Source organism: Balaenoptera ricei, chromosome 16 (genome assembly GCF_028023285.1).
Source record: "Balaenoptera ricei isolate mBalRic1 chromosome 16, mBalRic1.hap2, whole genome shotgun sequence".
NCBI lineage: Eukaryota > Metazoa > Chordata > Mammalia > Artiodactyla > Balaenopteridae > Balaenoptera > Balaenoptera ricei.
In genome coordinates this window covers 33,405,768-33,432,400 of record NC_082654.1, presented here as the reverse complement: position 1 = coordinate 33,432,400, position 26,633 = coordinate 33,405,768, and the positions used below count along the sequence as shown (strand labels likewise).

General features: G+C 40.3%; 1 protein-coding gene across 6 annotated transcripts in view; it reads left to right on the top strand.

The window, feature by feature from the left end:
* Positions 1–26,633, top strand: part of PLCE1 (phospholipase C epsilon 1) — a 315,814-nt gene that overhangs the window by 239,935 nt on the left and 49,246 nt on the right. For 5 of the 6 annotated variants that reach the window (XR_009498041.1, XM_059900486.1, XM_059900489.1 and 2 more), the window contains 10 exons: positions 5,274–5,949; positions 12,974–13,156; positions 14,071–14,188; positions 14,945–15,101; positions 18,151–18,273; positions 18,365–18,501; positions 20,627–20,865; positions 22,356–22,417; positions 22,789–22,954; positions 26,243–26,350. Coding sequence is in view for 5 of the 6 variants with exons in the window: in XM_059900486.1 (XP_059756469.1) it covers positions 5,274–5,949; positions 12,974–13,156; positions 14,071–14,188; positions 14,945–15,101; positions 18,151–18,273; positions 18,365–18,501; positions 20,627–20,865; positions 22,356–22,417; positions 22,789–22,954; positions 26,243–26,350 (1,969 nt within the window). In the remaining variant the exon portion in view is untranslated. The remainder of the gene's footprint in view (positions 1–5,273; positions 5,950–12,973; positions 13,157–14,070; positions 14,189–14,944; positions 15,102–18,150; positions 18,274–18,364; positions 18,502–20,626; positions 20,866–22,355; positions 22,418–22,788; positions 22,955–26,242; positions 26,351–26,633) is intronic. The other variant, XM_059900488.1, reaches the window with a different exon arrangement.

The window sequence follows — 26,633 nt, the reverse complement described above, 5'->3', positions numbered from 1 at the left end:
AACCCTCAACTTTTTTTAATTTCTAGTTCCTGTAGTTTAGGAACATCTGAATTCTAAAAATATTCCAATTACATTTCATATGATCTATAAAGCTCATTAATAATGACTTTTCAAGTTTACCAGCATGAAGAATAATGAGTTTTGCCTGTGTGAGTATGTCATGAAGGCATAAAAGTAGCATATAGCACCATTGTAGGAAAATGGAAATTAAGAATATTTAGATGTATAGAGAAGAGTGTTGGGTCATATAGGAGCTGCAAGTTCTTATTAACGATATTGTTAAGTGAGAGAGTAGCACTGACATATATGCACTACCAAATGTAAAATGGATGGCTGGTGGGAGGCTGCTGAAAAGCACGGGGAGATCAGCTCGGTGCTTTGTGACCACCTAGAGAGGTGAGATAGGGAGAATGGGAGCGAGGCTCAAGAGGGAGGGGATATGGGGATATGTGTACGCATATGGCTGATTCACTTTGTTGTACAGCAGAAACTAACACACCATTGTAAAGCAATTATACTCCAATAAAGATGTAAAAAAACAAAACAAAAAAAACCCCGATATTGTTGACCCTCTTTAAAATGCTGCAGCTTAAAAAGGTTTTGTCCATTTGCAGAAATTGGATACAAGTAGATAACAAGTTCAGACAGAACCTTAGAATGGAGGCTGCTTGGGATGAGTAAGTGCTCAAAGCTTGCAGTCACATTGTCTGGGCCTGAATCTTGCCCCCACCACTTACTATTTGTGTCACCTGGGTAGGTGACTAAATCTTACTAAGCCTCAGTTTTGTAATCTGTAAGATGGGAATGATCATAATGCTTTATAAGGTTGTTGTAAGGATTATGTGAGAGGGTGCATGTAAAATAAGGAGTTTTGCATTATAAAGGCATATAAATGGTGGCTATTGTAATTAATGCCTGCCATCACACCCTTCAAATACCAACCCAAGTCCTTAAGGCCTGGGCACCAGTGGCAGCAGTCACCATTTTAGGAGCAGCCCTCAGTCACCCTGCCCTTCCTTACAGGAGAATGCAGAGTACTCTCTGCTCTTCCATCCCAACAACCTCCTTGGAGACTTCCCTGGAAGATGATCCAACCCACAAGGATAGAAATAAAAAAGCCGAGCATGAGGAAGTAGAGGATCTGAGAAAAGATCAGAGTTACAGGATTTGCCACACATACACACACACTTATGTGCACACACAAAATAATAAAATGATAAGAAACCAATCACTTATTCTCCACAGAGGATGGTGCAGACACATCCCAGCCTTACAAACACCCACCTCCTAACAGCCTTTAGGGACAGCTGACTGCCTCTGCCCAGCCCAGACCTTAACATGATCTCCTCCCACCAACACCCCACCCCCGGCTCTGCTGGGGGGTACCTGGGGCTGGGGATACCTAGGACCCCCTCTCTTTCTCTCTCTTCCTGTCTCCTTGACCAAGTACCCAAGACCCAGTCCTGCTTCTGTGACAAAGAAAGCCATTTTCCCACTATCTGTACAACATTCAGTTTAAGCTCGTTTATCACTTGAATCCCAACTTGAAACTTGGACACCATTTTTACAGAGAAGCAATGTTTGTTTGGGTGGCTGTGTTTTAGGATATTGACTTTGCAAATACAAACTGGGCAATAATATTATTAATATATGACATGTTATTATTTATCAAGAGCCTACTTTTAAACAAACACTGTTCTAAATACTTTACATATGTTAAATTAGTTAATCCTCACAGCAATTCCATTTCACTCAAGATCTCACATCTAGCAGGGCCAGAATTTAACCTCACGCAGGCTGACTTTGAAGTCCTCACACTACGGAGCTATAATTTAGAAGCTGCCTGTGGTTGAGGAAGGTGCTAGGTTAATTAAAAGCAAGAATTTGCCAGAAGCAAATTCTGGCAAACTCTGGATTTTATTACAGGGAATAGCTATAGCAAGTCCTTTGGAAAAGGTGTACATTTTCATCTAACAAAATTAAATTTAGGCTTATCACTCGATGAATCATGTTTATGCAATCATATTAACTTTGCAGCAGTAACAAAACTTCATGAAGAAAATATGTAACCAGGATGATAGCCCACTTGTCCCCTAATATAAGATTTTCATCAGGGAACATTAGAAAAGTGTTTATCTGTCAATTTATGGTTTCTAACTTTAGAACCTCTTCAGGGGTCGGATACAAACTTTCCTTCTCTTTTCACTCCTTGGTCCTCTCGTTAAAGCGTATGACCTAAGTTTGACTAGGCAATTTCTTTGCTGGTAAACCACATCTTTGATTTGGTTAATGCCACTTGGTTCCTGAACAACTCTTTAAGTTCCACCTTATTCCTTCTTGTAAACCCACAGAAACTTGTCTCCTGAGAGAAGCAGGCACAGAAGTGCATAAAATTCACTATATGATCTAAGAGACAAAGCTACTAGTTTCCTTCTTGAAATGAACTTATTTCATTACAAACCATTGTCTGTTTTTTCTTGGGCATTAGTCCCTGGAAGAATGGCTTTTAAAGGAATTATTAACACCTAGCATTAATTCTCTTTGTGTTCTAAAATAGAACTGATGCTAAGAAAGACAGTGTCCTCTCTCTCTCTACTTAACCTCATCTCTGAGCAGCAGAAACAGGCTCCAGAAAAGCCTCATAATTTTTCTTTCCAGACACTACTTTTTACTGATGTGTATAAAATTGATGACTAATAAGAACCTGCAGTATAAAAAAACAAACAAAACAACTAATACTAAACTTTCATTGGGTTATTTGTATGGAAATATGTTAATATAAATGTTTCAGACATTACATGAAATTTCTAAAAATCTTATATGTTCTGGTATAATGTTATAAGTCATAATTCTAGTTATTACTTTAAAATGTATATCTCAGAAATAACTAAATTTCCTTGTCAATTGCATTATTATGAACTTTCATCAAATCTTTAACCATGGTCATTTTTAAGTCTTTTGTCATTTACAGACAGTTCTGGGTGTACTCTGATGCTTTTGCAAATATGTTCCTATAAAAGGGTTTCATCTTCAAGGAATTCATGGAAAAGACTCTGACAAGTACAGGTTTCTGGTAACTGACTGTACTGCTGAACTGAATGAATAAGCATTTTCAGAACTCTAATGAAAAACTGATGAACTCATAAAAGTGCTAGCAAAAGATCAAGATGAAAAAAAAAATTAATTACGTGGGACTGAGTGAACTGATGAGGATGATTATAATTTTTGTGACTTTCTGTTTGAATTAAAAAAAAAAAAAAAAAGAATTTCCCAACCTATGTACTTAGACCATGAACTATATTCAGTGAATCAACTTCCAGAACATGTCCTATCAAGAAGAATTAAGCAAAGCTGCAACTAACATCCCAGAACTCCAGGGAGAGAAGATTCCAGGAAATGTCACAAATTTGCTTCGTATTTTTGGTTTAGGTTTGAGAAGCTTGGCACTATACACTCTACTAGGCTTTAGGGAATAAGTTAATAAATTAATAAATAAGTAAAATTTTAAAAAAAAGAAAAGTTCACTGCTGTGATTGTATGATAGTACATCCTGCTTTTCTTTATAATTTTACCACTATTATGCCTCTCTAAACAATATAGTATAGTTTTCCCTGGTTTTGAAATTTATATTAATGTAATCATACAGTATATATGCCTGTATGTCTTGCTTAAGATTTGTCCATGTTGTTGCATGTAGTCAGCCATTGCATGTTCATTTTCATTGCTGTGCAGGATTGTGTTGTATGAATTACTGCGAATTTTATTTATACATTTTATTGTTGCTGGACATTTGGGTGGTTTCCAGTGTTTCCAGTGTGGATGATTTGAAAAGGATATTCTGACCATCAGATTTGTGAGATCCCTTGTGGATTTCTTTTCTTTCTTAAGAATATCTATTTATGTGGGGCAAGGAAGAAGAACCTCTTGCTGTTTGAAAGCAGTAGTGGGATCTTGCTCAGGGACCAGGATCTAGACTGAGAGTCCAAGAAGCCCAGGGCTGCTGTTCATGCCTTGCCAAGGGGCAGTCGGCTGCCCAACTGCCTCAAGATCATGGGAACATTCCTTCCCAGGGATGTATGGACCAACTCCTTCTCAATTTTATCCACCACTTTGCTAGTGATATCTATGGATCAAACAGCAGAAAGCTTGATCTTAGTAACAATTCCTCATGCTTTGAAGAGAATGAGTCTGTCTTAGGCATGTTTCTACCAAGTGGCCAAATAGAAAGGAGGCAATAAAGGCTCCCTTACCTTACCCCTAAGATCCTTCTGGCCTTGGTAATCCAGGTTCCTGACTCAGGGAAGGCAACTTGCTAAACTGTCCAAGCAGACGAGTCCTTTATGTGCACATGTGCACACACAAGTGCGCACACACATACAGTGAAAATCTAAGGTTGAGTCAAGGAGGGCTGTTCTTGCTCATCTGGCACCATGACAGTATTTCCCAATGAGTGCCTTTGAACTAATTGTATTTTATTTTTAACAGAGGCACTTCGCAGGCCCACTTATTAAGTCTTGTTTTGCCTATTTTAGCCCCATTGTATTTTGTTATGACCAAGTAGAAGGCAACGCACCTAGTAATGAAGAGCCCAGGCTAAGGAGTCAGACAGACCAGAATCCTGCCTTGGGTAGGTCTCTTCTGAGTTGGGTAACCTGGAGCAGTTACTCATCCCTCCTGAACCTCAGTTTCCCCATAGGTTAAAAAAAAAAAAAAGAAAACTTACTTTGCAAATAGGTCAAATAAAGTGCAAAAATGTATGTAAAGTATTTAACACAGTTCCTGACACAAAAGGAAAAACTAATAAATAGTGAAGATTATCATTGTTTACATTAAAAATGCAATAACTGGGGACTTCCCTGGCAGTCCAGTGGTTAAGACTTCGCCTTCCAATGCAGAGGGTGCGGGTTCAATCCTTGATTAGGGAGCTAAGATCCCACATGCCTCGCAGCCAAAAAACCAAAATATAAAACAGAAGAATAGTGTAACAAATTCAATAAAGACTTTAAAAATGGTCCACGTCAAACAAAATCTTTAAAAATGCAGTAACTGATCTAGTAGTTCCTTTCTTTAAGCCTTTGGTCAGACATATTGTTAAATAATAAGGTTTTCAAATACAGCTAAAAAAATTACTCTGTGACTTTTAGCATTTTATATTTTATATGCTAATTTGAATTCATAGTGGAATTAAAAATGGTGTCCAGTGTCAGTGAAAGCTTTTTGTTGTTCTCACTTCTGATTATAAGACAGACCAAATTTGTATCTCTTTCTATCAGGTTTATAATTGGAGATCTGTTGGATTCTGAAAATGACATCTTTGAGCAGCCCCAAGAATGGGACCCTCACGCATCAGAAGAGCCACAGAAGGCCTTTGACCATGGGACAGAGCTCATCCCGTGGTACGCGCTGTCCATCCAAGCTGATGTGCACCAGTTCCTGCTGCAGGGGGCCACGGTCATCCACTATGACCAGGACATGCACCTCTCTGCCCGCTGCTTCCTCCAGCTTCAGCCTGACAATAGCACCTTGACCTGGATAAAGCCCACCACTGCTTCCCTAGCCAGTGCTAAAGCAAAACTTGGTGTGCTTAGTAACACATCCGAGCCTGGCAAATTCCCATTACTGGGCAATGCTGGATTAAGTGGCCTGGCAGAGGGGGTCTTGGATCTGTTTTCAGCAAAGGCTGTGTACATGGGACACCCTAGCATTGATATACACACTGTGTGTGTCCAGAACAAACTGAGTAACATGTCTCTCTCAGAGACTGGAGTGACACTGCTCTACGGGCTTCAGACCACGGACAATAGGTTATTGCACTTTGTGGCACCAAAGCACACAGCTAAAATGCTCTTCAGTGGATTGTTGGAACTCACTAGAGCTGTGAGAAAGATGAGGAAGTTCCCTGACCAAAGACAGCAGTGGCTGCGGAAACAGTACGTCAGCCTCTACCAGGTAAGGGGTACAGCCTTCCCTCTCTCCTCAGTAGTATAATTCTCCAGATATAATTGTTATAAAAACACACTGGACAACTAGACCACCACGTTTCATTCTCCCAGCTTTGTCACTTCCTACCTAAGTGATATGGAACAGCTTTTATTTAACCTCTCTGTGCCTCAGTTTCTTATCTATAAAGTGAGAATAATAATGATACCTATTCATAGGGTGGCTGTGAGGTTTAACTGAGTTAATATGTGTAAAGCCATAATGTAAATTCATAGGTATAAAGAATAGTGTCTGGCTCATAGTAGGTCCTATTATTATTTTGTATGAAAACAGTGACTGTGGTCATTGTACATCTCACATCTGGAAAGAAACGAGTTAATATAAGCATATTCACTTACTCAAAGTGAAAATGGAAAGCACTGTATCTGAATGCTTTTATTATTAATTAGGGACTAGCTGATACATTGGAAACCTTCACTTTGGAAATTGAAATCCTGTTTCATCTTCTAATGTGCTCCGTGACTCTGGGAGGGTTATTTAACTTACTGTGTATTGCTGCTGAACTGTAGGACTTTTAAGGTTAAAAGAAACTTTCCCAAATGTGAGATAAACTCATACCTAGAGTTCTTCCAAACCATATTTGTAGTGGCAGCAGCTCTTAGGAGGCAGTTTCTCACAGTCACAGCTTAAACTGAGTGAGTTTTTCATTAACCCTAAATTATCAGGTACTTTGACACTCCAGCTAAGGGTGGCAGGAGGCCTGGGCTGAATGAGGTGGTGAGAAGAGACACAGGCATAACCAGAGTAGCACATTTGTGGAGGAAGGAGGACAGAGATTGCTCAGAAACTGAGTCATAGACCCCACTACAAGGTGACAGTGTTAGTGGTGTTGTCAAATGAGTTGCACAAAGTATTCGGTTTTTCTTTTCTATGCTTTTCTATCTATTGGGGGGGAAATTATCTTTTCTACTAGTGTCACAGAACAAATAGAAGTATGATTTAAATTACTCAAATGGCTGATTTCATGTACTTTTCACAGTGCTAACATGTTTCTGACAAGTAAAAACATCTTCCCCTCTGGAATGTTAGTAGAGGCACATATAGGACCCCTTCTTTCCCCTTTTCCCACATCCATGCAGTACTTATGAGTAGAGATGATATCCTGAATAACTAACTTGATTAATGACTTAATAAGCACATAGACCTATATACACGATTATGCTGCACTGCGCAAAGCCAGTCTTAGTTAACTCGTCTAAAATGGAAACCAAAATACCTGCTTCCTGTCTACTCCACAGGGAGCTCTCAGTGCTGCCAGCTGCTTGGAAGAAAGGTCTTCAGGAGCTATTATCAATATTGATTTTCTTTTTTTTTTTTTCATAAATTTATTTATTTATTTGTTCATATTTTTGGCTGCATTGGGTCTTTGTTGCTGCGCACGGGCTTTCTCTAGTTGCAGCGAGCGGGGGCTGCTCTTCGTTGCGGTGCACAGACTTCTCATTGCGGTGGCTTCTCTTGTTGCGGAGCACGGGCTCTAGGCGCGCGGGCTCAGTAGTTGTGGCTCGCGGGCTCTAGAGCACAGGCTCAGTAGTTGTGGCACATGGGCTCAGTTGCTCTGCAGCATGTGGGATCCTCCCCGACCAGGGCTCAAACTGGTGTCCCCTGCATTGGCAGGCGGATTCTTAACCACTGCGCCACCAGGGAAGTCCCTTGATTTTCAATTACAGTCATTTCTCAGCCTTCTAGAATCATGAAAATCCATTCAAGCTGGGCGTAAACCAAAATCTTTGGGCTCATTTACAATCACTGTCACAAAGCCTATGTGGTTTATTTGCTCCATTTGTTTCCCTCCCCATGTTATAGCATAAAGTAACTGAATTAACATATAAGGTCTACTTAGTTTCTCATTTAACCTGGCAACCTTCAGTTTGTGCTGAAGGAGGCACCAGCTGAGACCATGAAGAATGGTCTGATGAGAAGAGGTAAGAGCAGAGATAGAGGAAATGACTTGGAGCAGATTCAGTCCTACACAGTTGCAAACACAGCTACACCCCTTCCTATCTCCCAGCCCCTACCCCTCCACCCCGTGTGGAACTAAGCCATCACAGTGTAACAGCAAAATAGCTCCATTATACCTCAGTCACTTCTGAGCACACAGGTGACATTATTCCTCAAAACAATGTACTACATGAGCTGCCTAAGACAGGCAACAGTCTTAGACGCTCAAGATTTCTTTCTTTCTTTTTTTTTTTTTAAAGTGAAAAAGGTCAACGGACTACTCATTTTCCCATCAAATAGACCAGTTCCCAAATGATCTCAGGAAACATCAAAAAGATGCTAATTTCGTACTTGGAGAACAAAAGGTCAAACAGGCATCTTGCTAAATGCCCCGCTTGCTGACTTATAATACGACTTAGCACATTTAAAGCTCTGAGAAGTCTCAAAGTACAAATGAAACCTACTTAAATGTATCTATAAATTAAAGAAATGTATGAAAAGTCTTGATTTCTTCCAAACTTCTGTTAACAGCCCTATAAGTGTATCTCTTTATCCCCAGTTTGGGAAGAGCTTATATAGAAAATAATCTTTCTGACATCAGAGTCCTTTTGTGTGATGAAGGTATTCACGGTTACTTTCAAATATAAGTATTTAAGTACTAGTAAATGTAAATTGATCTAATGGAAATAGTAGCAGGAGATAAAGCAAAAGACAAGAAGAAATAGTGACATTTGTAATGAAGCCTAGGAATACAGGAAATTAAAAGAAAGTAAACTCTGCAGAGATTTCATGTGGGGTGTGGAGGAAAGGCTGGTATCATGAGCTTTGGCTCAAGGTTATCATGGGCAGAGCTTGGGAACTCATATACTTGGAAAGATCTCTGGGAAGCTGAGAAGGTTATACACAGGATTATCAGTAAACTTCTTTGATTGTAAGCAACAGAAACAGATTCTGGCTATCTTCAATGGAAAAAATGGGATCTATTTAAAGAATTAGATTAGTTTCACAGTCTTTAAGATATCATATGCAAAGATATGCTGAGTTAAAAGTGCCTGAATATTTTTTAAGGAATGAATTTCCTAATCCTCAACTTCCACATGAACTGTTTTCTAAAACTGAGAATGTACCTTCACTCACAACAGTCCTTCTCCCAAATTAAAAATAGAAGGACATATTTCACCTGTCCTAAACAAGTTTATTGTTTTGTATAAAACGAAAGAAAGATTCAAACTACATTTTAGTTCCCAGAGAGTCTCCTTTAAAGATTAGACAAAAGCATCCTGCTTTTTCCAGGCCTAAAATATTTCCATTAAAAGTAAAGCTTGGGGGGCTTCCCTGGTGGCGCAGTGGTTGAGAATCTGCCTGCCAATGCAGGGGACACGGGTTCGAGCCCTGGTCTGGGAAGATCCCACATGCCGCGGAGCGACTAAGCCCGTGAGCCACAATTGCTGAGCCTGCGCGTCTGGAGCCTGTGCTCTGCAATGGGAGGGGCCGCGATAGTGAGAGGCCCGTGCACCGCGATGAAGAGTGGCCCCCACTTGCCGCAACTGGAGAAAGCCCTCGCACAGAAATGAAGACCCAACACAGCCATAAATAAAAATAAAAATAAAATAAAAAATTAAAAAAAAAATTAAAAAAAAAAAAAAAGTAAAGCTTGGCACACGTTGACCTGTTCTGAATTTAGAAAAACCAAAGCAGTGGAGGCTGATTCTTTTATATGTACATGGTAATGGATCTATTAAGTTTTTATATTAAAAGTTTTATTTTTTAGAGCAGTTTTAGGTTTATAATAAAATTGAAAGGAAGGTACAGAGATTTCCCATAAACCTCCTGCCCCCGTGGCTGCATGGCACCCCCATTATCAACATCACTCACCAGAACGGTACATTCTTTACAAAGGATGAACCTATGTTGACACATCATAATCACTCAAAGTCCATAGTTTACCTTAGAGTTCACTCTTGGTGCTGTACATTCTGTGGGCTTGTGCAAATATTTATGGACATATATCCATCACTATAATATTATATGGAGCATTTTCACTGCCCTAAAAATCCTGTGTGCTCAGCCTGTTATCTCTTTCTCCCACTCCACCCCCACCCCTTCCCCCAGTCCCCTGCAACCACTGATCTTTTTATTGTCTCCATAGTTTTGTCTTTTTCAGAATGTCATATAGTTGGAATCATACAATATGTAGCCTTCTCAGATTGGTTTCTTTCACTTCGTAATATGCATGTAAGTTTCCTCCCTGTCTTCTTGTAGCTTAATAGCTTTCTTTTTATTCTGAATGAAATTCCATTGTCTGGGTGGACCACAGATTATTCATTCATTCACCTACTAAAAGGTTTCTTTGTTGCTTCCAAATTTTGGCAATTATGAATAAAGCTGGTGTAAACATCCATGGTCAGGTTTTTGTGTGGACATAAGTTTTCAACTCATTTGGGTAAATACCAAGGAGTGTGATTGTTGGATCATACAGTAACAGTATGTTTAGTTTCGTAAGAAACCAAACTGCCTTCTGAAGTGGCTGTATGATTTTGCGTTTCCACCAGCAATGGATGAGAGTTCCTGTTGCTCCGCAACCTCACCAGCATTTGGTGTTGTCAGTGTCCTCAATTTTGGCCATTCTAATAGGTGTGTAGTGGTTTCTTGTTTCATTTCACATTTCCCTGATGACATATGATGTGGAACATCTTTTCATGGAATTATTTGCCATCTGTATGTCTGCTTTGGTGAGGTGTCTGTTAGGGTGTTTGGCCCATTTTTTTAATCGGGTTGTTTGTTTTCTTATTGTAGAGTTTTAAGATTTCTTTGTATATTTTGGATAACAGACCTTCCTCAGATATTTCTTTGCAAATATTTTCTCCCAGTCTGTGGCTTGTCTTCTAACTCTCTTGACAGTGTCTTTTGCAGAGCAGAACTTTTAAATTTTAATGAAGGGGTCTATTAAATGTTTAAAGATGTGTTATTTAAAACCCATAGATAAAAATTTCACAAGGTTTCTTTCAGAGTATGTTATGCAATAAGGTAGTTAAAATCTATTTATGAAATTGTGTCATGAATTGTTTATTCCACTTTGGAGTCAGTTGTAGTGACTTGTTATCAGGGACTCTCTTCAGCAGGCCTGCACGAGGTGGAATCATCTCCAACCATTTTCATTCTCTGTATCACTGCATTCAAGATTCATTTTTCCAGGAACAGAAATTCTGACTGGCTTATTTGGATCCTGTACCAACCATTGATCAAGGGAGGATGTTCCCCTTTGATTTATAGACCCAAGACTATATCTAGTGAAAAAGAGATCAAAACAATTGGGGTATGGTTAGAGAAAAGAGTAATGATCCATAAGCAGGCATAAATCACAGATATCCACGACAAAAGGTCACTACAAGGTTTCATCACATGTCATTCAAAAGATCAAGTATCCAAGTTACTCAGCATGCTGGGATCCATAACAGGATGCAGGAAGTGGGAGGTCACAACTCAAGTCATAAAATCAGATAGTCATTGAACATTAGGATGAAGGAGCAAGTGCGCGCGCACGTGCACACACGTAAAGCCTCTATTATTTGCATATTATCTATAACAAAGCAAAATCTATTTACAAGCACTTCTTTGGAATTGCAAAGGAGGACTAACCTTAAAAATTTGCAGAAAGTAAAGATAGTAAATGGAAATTAATTTTAAGAGATACCTTTTCTACAACCTGTGAAATATCATCAGTATTGTTTTTAATTCATATGTGACCTTTTTGTAGTTTTATTAACTGACTTTCCTGACTTATAAGGAGAATTGTTGACCACCGATCATTAATCAGGAGGGATTACTCATTCATTAATCAGTAGGGATTAATGAATCCCTACTGATACTCAATGCATGTTACACAGAGTTGCCTTGCAAGCAGCAGCTATTGTAAACCATCACCTACCCACTGAGTATGTTTTCGCTGCTCACAACATCATAATATGCATGGTGCTCTGAGTCCCCTGGGCTCTCTGTCCTTGGATATCAGTCACTCAAGAGGATGGCAGCTCCATTTCTCATGCTTTTTCTTCCTTCTCCATCCATTAGCCAAAAAGGGTTGTTTTGTTTTGCGCATATTCCATTCTTTTTTTTTTTAATTAATTAATTAATTTATTTATTTATTTTTGGCTGTGTTGGGTCTTCGTTTCTGTGCGAGGGCTTTCTCTAGTTGTGGCAAGCGGGGGCCACTCTTCATCGCGGTGCGCGGGCCTCTCAGTATCGCGGCCTCTCTTGTTGCGGAGCACAGGCTCCAGACGCGCAGGCTCAGTAGTTGTGGCTCACGGGCCTAGTTGCTCCGTGGCATGTGGGATCTTCCCAGACCAGGGCTCGAACCCGTGTCCCCTGCATTGGCAGGCAGATTCTCAACCACTGCGCCACCAGGGAAGCCCCTCCATTCTTAATATCAGTGGTGTGCACCTCGTTTTATTAAAAGATTATCCAACAAAGAAAAAAAAAAAAGGAGGATGGCAGCTCAACTACTCAAGGTGCTCCCAGAGCCCTCCAAAGTGAATTTTGTGTACTCCTCCTACTCTGACTTCAAGTCAGACTGTCCCAAGCATCAAACTAGGTGAAAATACACTGGAGTGATGCAATAGCAAATAGAACTTGATTTTACTTAAATAGATTCATACACACATGTATACCCTCCAACTCCTCCAAAGGCCAGATCTGCAAAGTACATCTTAATGAATTTGCCTGCAGTGATAATTCTGGAACATAACCTCTGAAACTGGGAAGGGAAATTGTTTTGTTAATCCCAGGTGAACGTGGCCCTATTAAAGCACATCACTGGAACTCAGCAGGGTGTGACCAGGACAACAGAGGACATGATGAAATCCCCAACAGAGAGTTCTGACAGTTAGAAAGCAGAGCCACTTACGTGGCCAGATGGTTATTCTTCGGTGACAGCCTATTCTCCTCCACCTCTGGGAATTTACTGGAAGCTGTTAATATATTTACTTCCCCATTGCTCGCTCTTTCCTTATGTGTTCAGAATGTGGTTCTTTTACAGGAGGATGGACGATATGAAGGCCCAACTTTGGCTCACGCTGTGGAGTTGTTTGGCGGCAGACGATGGAGTACTCGAAACCCCAGTCCCGGGACATCAGCAAAGAGTGCTGAGAAGCCCAGCGTGCAGAGAAACAACACCTTGGGTATAAGCACCACCAAGAAAAAGAAGAAAATCCTTATGAGGGTAGAGTTTATTTATTAAGCATTAACCCCAGTATTCCAGGACCACTGTATGGTCTACATCACCATAAACTACCTTAGCTCATTTGGCTTGGGGACAAGATGAGGTGGAAAACAAATGAAACACAAGAGCTTACCAAGCACCTCCTGGATGCCAGGCCCAGTGATAGGAACTGAGTCAACACCAGGGAAAAGTCAAGGTCCATAGAGGGACACAGAGATGTTAACAAACACAGTGAGATCTAAATAAGAGTCACTGTCAAGCTGTCTGCAAAGTGCTGTGGGAGCAGAGAGAAGGAAAATATGGGGCTGAATGGCAGTTGCCAGGGGGTAAGGGGAAGGAGAAAAGGGGAGCTGTTCAAAGAGTATAGAGTTTCAGTTTTGCAAGATGAGAAAGTTCTAGAGATCTGTTGCACAACAAGGTACAAATAGTTAACACTACTATACACTTAAAAATGGTTAAGATGGTAAATTTTATGTTTTGTTTTTTACCATGATAAATATATATATATGTATCACTATATATTATATATTACATTATTTATATTCTCACTGTAACATGATAATATATGTTCTTCATGGTTAACTAGAAGAAATCCCAGTCTTTGCATACAGGAGGCCTAAGACATATGTTGATGCCTAAGTTGAACTTTGTCTGCTTCATAACTCTGTCTCTACACAGATTCCAAGGGTCTTATTCCTCCTCTTTTCACCCTCCCCAGAGGAGTGCTGCATTTTAGTGAAGAACAAAAATATAACATGAGAATAGTTGGTCAGCCTTCACATAGGTCTTTACTATTTTTGTCAGGTGGAGGTGGTATTGAAGGTGGGTCAGTGAGAAAATAGGGACCCACCTGAACTAAGCAGTGATGGGAGAGAAATACAGAATGAGAAACGATGTGAGTTTTGTGTTCCCAGGGTGAGAGTGGAGAGGCCACCGACGACGAGATGGCCACCCGCAAAGCCAAAACGCACAAAGAGTGTCGGAGTCGGAGTGGTTCTGATCCTCAAGACGTTAATGAACAAGAAGAATCAGGTAAAGCAGCGTCTTTACGTCTGAGAATTTTTAATGGGAAAATATATGCATTTGGTTTTAAATTGTGATTTAAATATTGTGGGCATTCTTAACAAAACTCTTTATCACATTAAATATACTTACCTTTGTGTTTCACTAGATGATGGAACCCAAGAGGTATTTCTGCAAATACAAGTTTGCAAATACCAGTGTAATTAAGAAGAAAATTCTCATTAAATAACTTGCCATTATTGACAAGGAATATTAGATATAAAAGATACAGTTTGATAGATTAGACCAGTGATTCTTATCCCCTGGCTGGATATCAGAGCTTTTAAAAAATATCTGGATGCCACACCCCAGCCCAACTGATTCAGACACTCTCTGTCTGGGACCTGGACATCTAAGCACTTTTTAAGTTCCCCAGATGATTTTTATTTTTTAATTTTTACCATTTACTCATTATTTGTTTATTTATTTATTTGGCCGTACAGCATGCGGGATCTTAGTTCCCCAACCAGGGACCGAACCCATGCCCCCAGCAGTGGAAGCACAGAGCCCTAACCACTAGACCACCAGCGAAGTCCTACTCCCCAGATGATTCTGATGTGTAGCCAGGACTGAGAACCCACCAGAATATTTTGATGCTTCTTGTACATTAATTACCTTCATGGATTGATTTCCTCAGACGTTCAGAAGCATCTTTGGTTTTCATTCGATTTCTGAGGGCAAGTATAATCGGAGTCATTGTCTCTTTTCTGTCTTTCACCCTCACAGAGGCGAACGCCATCACAAGCCCTCCTAACCCTCTCCCTTCCAGAAGAGCCCACTCTTTGACCACGGCTGGGTCCCCTAACTTGGCTGCCGGGACGTCATCTCCCATCAGGCCAGTGTCCTCCCCTGTGCTGTCTTCTTCAAACAAGAGCCCGTCCAGGTGGGGCCTTAACATGATAAAACAGAAGGACCCTTCACATCCTTCAGGTTGTGTAGAAGGGCATCCTCTCCCAGTGCTCTACGGAAAGACTATCTCTAATTTCGTCTTAACAATCACATTAAAACTGAAAACCCCCAATTTTTTTAAAGCTCCTAATTTTCTTGATTTTGTATTCCTACCTTCTCATATTACTATAACTGCTTCTCATTTTTTGACAGACCAACCCTTCAAAGGTCAATAGCAGTAACAGAATCCGAGCTGTGAGTCTCTAAATCTGCACTGATATAGCAGCTGCTAGCCACAGGGAAAAAATGTTAAGTGGCTATTTAAATTCTAATTTTAATTAATTAAAATTAAATAAAATTTCAAATTCAGTCCCTCAGTCATGCTAGCCACATTAAACGTGTTCCATAGCTACCAGTGGCTGGTGTCTACTGTACTGAACAGTGCAGATAAAGAACATTTCTATCATTGCAGAAAGTTTTATTGGCGAGCACTGCTCTAAACAAAGAATAAATTAAGTTTTAATGTAAGCAGCTTGACCCTTTGCTAATAGGTGAAATATATTTCGGACTCTTCTCATGTATGAGATATACACATCTAGAGAATTGAATGTCTTACGGCAAGTTAGATAGGTTTAGCTAGTATTAGTGTAAATTATTTTGTAAGGTCCATGCAAATTACAGATTTGAAACAACAGCTACCCTCTCAGAAGAACTAATATTAAAATGAAAGTCTTTCAAAGGAATCAGAACGCCACATCATCTCCCTCAGCCCCCTACTAAAGTTTAAGAAATGCAAAGATTCCAGACAGAACCATGGTAAAACAGACATTCTTTACTTCGTCAAACAGAGGAATGGGAGGAGGAAGTGAGTCTGTACAGATATTGGCTTTGGAAACGGTAATTTTACACACGCGTGCGCACACACACACACAACACACACACACACACACCCCTCCTCCCCTCTTCCTCTCTTCCTGGGAAGCTTGCTACAGAAAAGAACCCTACAGTGACTCATCTTTTAAAGGGAAGCATCCTTTCACAATACGAATAATGAACATAATTTCTACACTTGATGAAACTGGGTTACAGGTACATGGGAGTTCTTTATACCACTCTTGTGAGGTTTGTAGGGGTTTTTTGGGGTTTTTTTTTATTTATTTATTTTATTTATTTATTATTTTTGCCTGCGTCGGGTCTTCGTTGCTGTGCTCAGGCTTTCTCTAGTTGCGGCGAGCAGGGGCTACTCTTCATTGCGGTGTGCAGGCTTCTCATTGCGGTGGCTTCTCTTGTTGCGGAGCACGGGCTCTAGGCGTGCGGGCTTCAGTAGTTGTGGCTCGCGGGCTCTAGAGCGCAGGCTCAGTCGTTGTGGTTCACGGGCTTAGTTGCTCCGCGGCATGTGGGATCTTCCTGGACCAGGGCTCTAACCCGTGTCCCCTGCATTGGCAGGTGGATTCTTAACCACTGCGCCACAGGGGAAGCCCGGTTTGTAACAAAATTAAAGCTACAAAGAATCAGAATTCTTTACATTATATTTCAGCCTATACAGTATCCCGGGTAAATAAAATAGCCAGAGAACTTGGATTAAGTGGTCTTTCCCTTTATTTCAATCACTCATAAGCAGGAAAAGGAAGGACAAAGTAAAGGAGGAAAATCTTTTCAAAGAGGTAAAAGTAGAGGAACTACCATGCCAGATGCAAGATCAGAGGACCCTGCCATAGAAGGACAGGGGGCAGTGCCCACCAAGTATGCTAAACCAGACAGAGAAGACGAAACAGGAGAAGAAAAGTCAGCCTGAATGCTCTTCGAGGAGAGAGCAAGACTGAGCCCTAGGAAGGGAACAAGTGGACTGATAGAGTTTCCTAAAGTCAGACGGAGATGGGTGCCTACAGACAGAGGCTGAACCTGGAACCAGAAGGAAGGAAGGCAGGGAATGTACTTGTTTAAATGCAAATGATAAGCCATTTTGTTATCGGATTTTTTCCTCTTCCTGAACCTCCACCCTCTGTTTCCCATACCACATTGGCGATCAATAACCCAAGCCTACAAAGTACAATAAACCTATCCATTTGTATTACTCTTCCATTAATGGAGGTGACCTTCTGATGTCAACACAAAATAATTTTCCATGAATAAACACTATTGGCAAGACTGAGGACAAACTAGCTATTCATTACAGTATTCTCTCTACTTTCTTACATATTTGAAATATTTAGAAAGTAAAAAATAAGAGACAAAAGCAAAAATGAAAAAAAAAAAAAGATCCTAGTCATTGATTTGACCAAAAACCAGTCAAAACATTTCTCATACTCTCCTCTCAGGGAACCAGTATAGAAAATAAAAAAATATTGTGAAACAGCTAGACTGAATTTTTGACCCAGTTGACTGATATTTTTATGTTAAATAGATCCAGCCTTGGTAGGTGCAAATATAATTCTAGGCAGAGTTGGCTTCTTTCCATCCTTAATATTTTTGTTACTCACATTTTCCATTAACATTAAAAGCCCTTCCTTGTTTTCATCTAAGAACCGGTTAAGAAAGGAAAAAGAGAAGACATTGATACATTGAAGATTTTCTTCTTAAATGTGTTTCTATATTTTAGAATATAGGAAAGAACATGCGTAATCTTCCATAAGTCATGACTGAGTAATTTGGAGCTCTTTTTTAAAATGACTTTTCTTCAAAACCACTGAATTTTTGGAGTTTTTTTCTCCCATTGACCTGAGATTTCAAAGAACTGTTATGATTAGTAGAGGAATATTAACCTCAGGTTTGTGCCCTTATTAAATAAGCTATAAACATGAAGTGGTTTCAGTGTATAATGTTTTATTTCCTCCGATGCAATATGGATTAATTTTGAGAGAAATGAAAAGATGTATGTAATTAAAGGAATGCTTAGAAAGAAAAGAAAGAAAAGAAAAGAGCCTAAACCTTCAATGACTTGCAGTCCATGTTTTTGTTCATGTTGCTAATCAGAGAATGTCTCTTGGGGCAGAATGACAAAACTGGTCCCAGTTCTGCCCATTAAGGCCATGTCTTTGTTGCAGTGCTTGGAGCAGCAGCAGCTGGCATGGGCGCATCAAAGGAGGAATGAAGGGCTTTCAGAGCTTCATGGTTTCAGACAGCAGCATGAGTTTTGTGGAGTTTGTTGAACTGTTCAAATCATTCAGGTATGGCTGGATTTCTTCTTAGCCTTTCTTGTCTGACCCTAACCTTGTTATAACAATGCCAAAGGTGAGGTGTTCTCCATCCCACACCCAGTGTGAGGAGCCGCAAGGACCTGAAGGATCTCTTTGACATCTACGCCGTACCCTGCGACCGAGCCGGCTCCGAGGCGGCCCCCCTCTACACCAACCTGACCATTGACGAAAACACCAGCGGTCTTCAGCCTGACCTAGGTTTGTGCGAGATTTTAATAGTTCCCTTTGAGGCCTTTCTACCTAAAAATGAAAGTTCGAGATCCAATCACACAAGCCCTTAGCCTGTGTCCCACATGGCATGCTGCTACCTGGAGCATCGTGAAATGCTTAGAGAATTATCTTTCTAATGGAGGTGTCAGGGGAAAGGGTATCATTAGCATTTTGGACAAGGAAATTCATCACTGGGTGGGTCTGTCCATGGATTCCAGAATATTTCACCAATAGAGCCTCCCACTCATTCTGACAACTAAAAACCTTTCCCACTGATTTCCAAAAGTCCACGAGGTGTGTGGCATATCCCAGTTGGGAACCACCAGTCACTTCCATGCCTCCAGGTGGGTGGGTACTGAACCCCAGGGTGGAAGTTGTCTGCCCTTTGACAGGAGAGTTTTTCGTGACCTCAGCAGAGCACTCCTGTCTGAACATCCAGGACATTTTTCCTAATATGTGAACCAGAATGTCTAGTTCCTCGATCCCACTCACCACCACCACCATTACCCTCACCACCCATTCATTTTAAGCCTATTATTTTTCTCTTCTGTTCTTGCTGGAAACTATAAACACTAAAAAGCAAAAAAAAAAAAAAAAAAACTGTCCTCTTTCATGCATTTGCTTTTTTAATTATTTTAAAATATATTGTCCTTATGCTAAAAATATTGACCTTTTTCAACTTTAGTCATAAATGGGCATAACTATGGACTAGCCCAGTAGTTACACTTTTTAAAAAATTAATAGACTTTATTTTTTAGAACAGTTTTAGGTTAACAGAAAAATGAGGGGAAAGTACAGAGAGTTCCCATATATCCTCCCCACACACACATACAGTTCCCTCCCTTAGTACTATCTTGTATTAGTGTGGTATATTTGTTACAGTTGAGCCAATATTAATATATTAACTGAAATCCATAATTTACATTAGTGTTCACTGTTTGTGTTGTACATTCTATGGGTTTTGACAAAAATATAATGACATGTATCTACCATTACAGTAGTATACAGAATAAATAGTTCCACTGCCCTAAAGATCCCCTGTGCTCCATCTTTTCATTGCTCCCACTCTCCTTCTGAACCCTGGCAACCACTGATCTTTTTCCTGTCTCCATAGTTTTGACTTTCCCAGAATGTCATATAGTTGGGATCATATAGAATGTAGCCTTTTCACACTAGCTCCTTTCACTGAGCAATATGCATTTAAGGTTTCTCGATGTCTTTTCATAGTTTGATAGGCCATTTCTTTTTATTGCTGAATAATATTTTGTTGTATGGATATTTGTCCTGTTGAAAGACATCTTGGTTGCTTCTAAGTTTTAGCAATTATGTATAAAGCTGCTATAAATATTTGGTGTGCAGGGTTTTTGTGGAGGTAAGTTTTCAGCTCACTTGGGTAGACCCCTAGGAATGCCGTTGCTGGATTATATGATAAGTCTGTGTTTAGCTCTGCAAGAAACTGACAGACTGTCCTCCAAGGTGGTTAGAATGAAAATGACTGGCCATACCAAAATGGGTGCACATGTGGAGCAATCAGGGCATTGCTGGTGAAAATGTAAAATGGTGCAGCCACCTCAGAAGAGAATTTGGCAGTTTCTTACAAAACTAAACGTACTCTTACCGTATGATCCAGCAATTGTACTCCTTGGCCTTTACCCAAATAAGCTGAAAACTTATGTTCACACAGAAACCTGCACACAAATGTTTACAGTTACACTTTTAAAGTACAGAAAAAACTGTAGTCTTAAGGGTACGTCTTCCATCTCTGCAAACATAAAGATGTAGAAGTAGCTAGTCTCAAAAACCAAAGTCTGAATCTAGCCTGAAGTCCCCAAAGAAATTTACATTTAGCTTCCATCTAATACTGAAGCTTATGGGCTTTCAAAATCTTTGACCTCGATCTCTCTTAGTTTCTTTTATTTATTCATTGATTCATTTTTGTTTATTCCTTCAACTATGTGAAGCCAGGAAGAAGCACTGAGTTTGATGGCTTGTTTAGACAGATTAGTGAAGAGTTTCTCCAGCTTAATATTTCCACAACACCATTATCTCCAAAATGAACTTTATAAAAGATGCTGGCTAGCCTGTCCGTGTTCTGTGGGTGGTTCTGTTTCAGATTTGCTGACCAGAAATGTCTCCGATTTGGGGTTATTCATTAAGAGTAAACAGCAGCTGTCCGACAACCAGAGGCAGATATCTGATGCCATTGCTGCTGCAAGTATCGTGACAAATGGCACTGGGGTGGAGAGCACATCCCTGGGCGTATTTGGAGTTGGCATCCTCCAGCTCAATGACTTCCTAGTGAATTGCCAAGGAGAACACTACACTTACGATGAAATCCTCAGCATCATCCAGGTTTGTACCCATTTGGTGTGCAAGCAAATGTGTAAAGCCTCTTAACTATGCTAATTATTTTCTGTAAACATTTACTCTTTCTATATTTCCTTCTAACACCTTTAAGTCTAGGGCCGAAATAGAGGGTTGGTTTTTGTTTTTGTTTTTAAATACCAAATATATGTGTTCTTATTTAACATATGATTAACATAGGTCCTAAGCCTTCTCTTACTCAGTGACTCCTGTAAGGAATCAGTACATGATTGCTTCTCGTAGTTCTAGCACATGCAGTAGAATTAGTAGTTAGGTTGTCAGCCACTTTGATTGTTTAACAAATGTTTATTAGCTTGTACTATGGACCTGGCTCTGTTCCAGGACCTGGAAATATAGTAGTTGCATTCTAGTGGGTGAGGCAGACAAAAAATGAATAAAAATATAAAGTAATTTCAGGTAATAATGGGTTCTGGAAAAATTGAGCAGAGTAAGGGATGGAGTGATGCAGGAGGGCTGAGAGGAGTAAGCAAAGGCCGCCGTGGGGAGGTGACACTTGGGCTGAGCCCTGAATGCATAAGCCATGTGAAGGTCTGAGGAAAGAGCATTCCAGACAGGGAGTAGCAAGCAGGAGCGAGCTTGGAGTCTGTGAGGAATAACAAATGCCAGAGGGACAATAGCTGACATGATTTCAGACAGGTGGGCAGGGGCCGAATCGTCCAGGCATTTTAGGCCATGGGAAGGAATTTGACTCGAGTCCATGTGAGATGGGAAGCTATTGGAAACTTTTGAGCAGGGCAGTAACATGATTTGATTTGTGTTTTTAAGAGGTCACTCTGGCCCCACTGGAGTATAAACTGTGCTAGGGAAGGAGGAAAGCGGAGAGACCGGGTAGGAAGCTGTCACAGTAACCCAGGCGAGAGGCGGTGATGGCTTCCGCTAGGGGGCGGCAGGAGATAGGGGGCGGCGAGATAGCTCCTTGGGGCTGCGCCACATGCCGCAGAATTAGTCTAGGTTTTCAGCCTGCCTTGTCAGCTGATTGGGAATCAGTGGACTAGCCGGCCAGCAACTGGACTTGATCACTGGCAACGCTAAAAATGTAAGGTTAAGATCACATGACTGTGCGCTCACTGTAATATGATGGCGCGCAAGCACTGTACGGAGGATTCTGTGTGGATTCTCGCATTTCACCTCCCACCAACTCTATGGTAGCTGCCGTTACGATCCCCATCTTCACCTGGGTAAACCGATATCATTTGTTTTCATATAAATCAGTCTTATTCTTTTCTCCCACTCTCCTTTTTTCTCTTAAATAAATATGCTTCGTATAATAAAATCACACATAATTAATGTTTTCTTTTAGACTAAAAAACTACACCTTACCACTGCATAACTAAATTAGTTCAAATATTTGGTTTAGATGTTTCCTGATGAAAACAGAACAGTTTCAAAAAATGATGTGGTGGGTTTTCCCTTTAGTTTCCTTTACTTAAATAACACTCTTTTTGTATCCCTTGCAGAAGTTCGAGCCTAGTATCACTATGTGTCATCAGGGCCTAATGTCGTTTGAAGGATTTGCAAGGTAACTTTTAAAAAATCTTTGCCCATCATTTAAGAGCATACATTTTTCAAACAGACTTACAAATGCAGAGAACAAACTAGTGGTTACCACTGGAGAGAGGGTTTGACAGAGGGGCAAGACAGGGGAAGTGGATTAAGAGATATAAACTACAAGGTGTAAAATAAATATGATGCAAGGAAGTAATGTACAGCACAGGGAATATAGCCATTGTTTTATAATAACTTTATATGGAGTATAATATATAAAAATACTGAATCACTATGTTGTATACCTGAAACTAATATAATATTGTAAGTCAACTATTGTTCATTTTTTTTAAAAAAGAGTATATATTTTTCCCATGCAATTCTAAGAAACTTTGTTTCCTCTAGGTTTCTGATGGATAAAGATAATTTTGCCTCGAAAAATGATGAGTCGCAGGAGAACATTAAAGAATTGCAATTGCCCCTCTCCTACTATTACATTGAATCTTCACACAATACCTACCTCACAGGCCATCAACTCAAAGGAGAATCCTCAGTAGAACTCTACAGCCAGGTACTGAGAATTTCACTTGGAATATGGTTTTCATTAAACCTTATTTACGTAACCCCCAAAGTCACAAAAACCTGACCCCAGACTCCTTTGAAGAACTTATACACTATTAATTGTGAAATGTGAGGAAACACGATGTGTGGGAAAACTGCCTCTACATACAGTTGTTTTCTTTACTTCTTTTTGTTTCTTTCCCCCCCCCCCCACATCTACACTTAACCTTTATTCTAGGCAAAATTTAAAAAGTAGTTGTTTGAGACTCATAGCTTTTAGATCCTGGTTAGTCTGACCTACCTATACTAAAATTAGATTTTCCCATGGGAAAACTATCTAATTGCTTCACTAAATGCTAAATAAATCAATATATTGTAGTGGGAAAGCATAGCAGAAAATGCAACTGTCTGTGAAGTTATTCCCAAAATATTGTTTGTTTTGGTTTGCAATTTGTCAGAAAATTAATCTATCCCTATGGCAACCAACAAAAAACAATTTTACAGACTGCAGGCACTGTCCCTACACATTTAAATTCATGGGAATATTCTTGAAAACTCAGAAGGGTCTCCAGACTAGAAAAAGCACATCCTTTTGACCTAAACATCCAGCTCTCAATGATCCATATGTCTGTTGCTTCTGTTATATTTTCTGCAACATCCTTGTCTATGCTGCCTGTTTTCTGAACTCCCACAAGGTGAGTTAATTATGGGAGGAGCTAGCTACGTCCAGGTGTGTGTGTGTGTGTGTGTGTGTGTGTGTGTTGGGGGGCGTCCAAGTGTTAAAATTATAATTGTATTGTTTACACAAACCCAGCAGACTTGAGCTTCCTTTATTCTGATATTAGTCTATATATTCCTCAAAGCATTGGTCAAACTTCTGTCCCAAAGCTTATCTGGTATGGAGCATGTATTTTATTTTATTTTATTTTTTAATAGAAATCCATTTTTAATTTATTTATTTTATTTTTGGCTGCATTGGGTCTTCGTTGCTGTGCGTGGGTTTTCTCTAGCTGTGTGTGGGTTTTCTCTAGCTGTGTGGAGCGTGGGCTATTCTTCATTGCAGTGCTCAGGCTTCTCATTGTGATGGCTTCTTTGTTGAGGAGCACGGGCTCTAGGCGTGCGGGCTCAGTAGTTGTGGCACACGGGCTCAGCAGCTGCGGCTCACGGGCTCTAGAGCACAGGCTCAGTAGTTGTGGCGCACGGGCTTGGTTGCTCCGCGTCATGTGGGATCTTCCCAGACCAGGGCTCGAACCCGTGTCCCCTGCATTGGCAGGCAGATTCTTAACCACTGCACCACCAGGGCAGCCCTGGAGTATGTATTTTAAACTCTAAAATCTAAGGGGATTTTATTATGAAATGAAGATGTGTCCTTAGAGTAGTGATTTTCAAAATAAGAGTTCTGTCAAGGGGCCTCAGCTGCTGACACAGAAGAGTAGACAGTAACCACTGCCACTGAAGATTTGCTCTTTTATGTACTTTATATATTGGCCCTCCATTTGTACCGAGAATTCCAAGGTTAAAAGAAGTTTGAAATCCATTGTTCCAGAGGAAAGAAATGAAGTGTGTGTGTGTGTGTGTGTGTGTGTGTGTTTATCCCAGGAAAATAAACAGGGACCAATGTCCTAGCTTTAATTCCTACTGCATTTCCTTATTTGACATCAGGGAGGTTTTTTTTTTTTACTCCTTAACATTACACCTCAAGTAGAGATTGTCACAGCCTTTGAATAAGGCACAGAAACCTCTCAAATAGACTCACAGATGTGATTAAACTTAGTATGAAGCTCCCTTTTATTTCATTTCTTACCACTCTCTGCTCTCTCTCAGCTCTCCCAGTTACCTCCCAAGATTACTGTATGGGTCAGATGAGAAGTGAGAAAAAGCCCTGTTCTCACCTGGAATTTCCAGCCCTGGTTCTCCTATTCTAACCATATGTGGAAGCCGTAATGTCATGCAGACATTGATAAGGACCTTTAGTCTTTTCATACTGAAAACCCATCTCATCTGCTGCTGGTCAGTGAACATTCTTCCCAGCGTGGCTCACTACAGAGATGAGGGAGCCTCACGTCCCACCTGTCGTATTACACAACAGTTTTCAGCCCAAAGCAACACACCTCTAGATACTCTAGTGCTGGCAGACACTGATAGCCTTGGGCTTCTTTGCCAAAGAATCAGTTAGCCCTGGGAAGATAGGTTACCTAGGAAAACTGGGTGCTGTATGCTGTGCAATGGGAAGAATCTAGCAAGTATCTCATATAAAAACATTAAAATAAGGGGGATTCCACTATCCAAGTTATGCTGCAGCAAGTCTAGTGGCCGCTAGCCCCCAGTACTGGACTGCTGTCACATGAAAATAGTTAGGTGGATTCTTAAATCAGAGAGTTGGCCCATTCACAGATATATCTGGCTTTGGCTGACCCTTTCAAAATGTGGTCATCTTTAAGATAGTCCACAAATACAGTCTATGGAGGAAGAAGTTGCTCCAAGCAAACGTTACAGAGATGCAACCCAAGCACATATATCAGGAGCTCTGCTTCCAGCTCTAGATCCAGAAAAGCAAATAGCTATCATCTCATCTAGTTCACTGGTAGTGTTTCCTGGAGTTCTTTGCTGAGGAGGCTGTGAGATAACACATCAGAGCTTAGGGGGCAAGTATATTATGATTGATTACTGATGACTGCTATGGGTGTGGAGAGGGGACTTTATGGATTATTTGTCATCTCTGCTGTAGAGGCTGTTCTAGGATTAGATAGCAAGGCAAATCCTTGATAACTCCCTGCTTCTACTCTTCTCCCATGCTATATGTTCACAGCAAAGGTATTAGGTAGTGGCAGAATGTGGGTCTAAATAGAGGAGATTTTATCCTGATTGGATTTATATAAATGTTTGGCCAGTTCACTAAGGAATCAGTGGCCTCATTTCTTCATCAGCACCTGTGTCACCTCCACTGACATCTGCCCAGAGTTATAGCCTGGCTGTCTCATTTCAGGATGCACCATGTGTAGGTCCCTTGAGGGACCAAAGTTGATGGGAAACTGGTCTTATGTTTTTGCTATCAAATTTTACCTTCCAATAGTATTCAGCTCTGGTAAGCACTCTTTCTACCTTAATCTATTCTCTCCCTTCCCCACCCCTAATAAATTGTGGCCTTCGGCCAACATGCAATATTTCTTTTCAATCTTAGGCCCTTCTGTTTTAGCCTGGAGAGTGAACACTGATATGTGGAAGCCTGTGCTGGGTTTAATTTGAGACTTTATCTCCATTTGCTCATCTGGGGTGGATTCATTCATTGATCCCACAGGTCCTCCTGCAAGGCTGTAGGAGTGTAGAGTTGGACTGCTGGGACGGAGATGATGGGATGCCCATCATTTATCATGGACACACCCTGACAACCAAGATCCCCTTCAAGGTAATGCTTCATAACTTTCTTTAAATCAGATCACAAAGAGTCATTATCTTCATTCATCATTTAAATGAATGACTCTTCCAAGTTATACCTTAGGTTGGGAGTTCTTATCCTGCGTCTTAAGGCTTCCCCAAATTGTGTAGGATGTGCACATGTTCATTTTCCTAGGAGTTGATCTAGAACTCTCCTTAGATTCTCATTTGACCAAAGTTTAGTAACCATTACCTTAAATTAGTTATCATGTAATAATATTGTTGAAATTTTTACATCATAAGATGATATATAA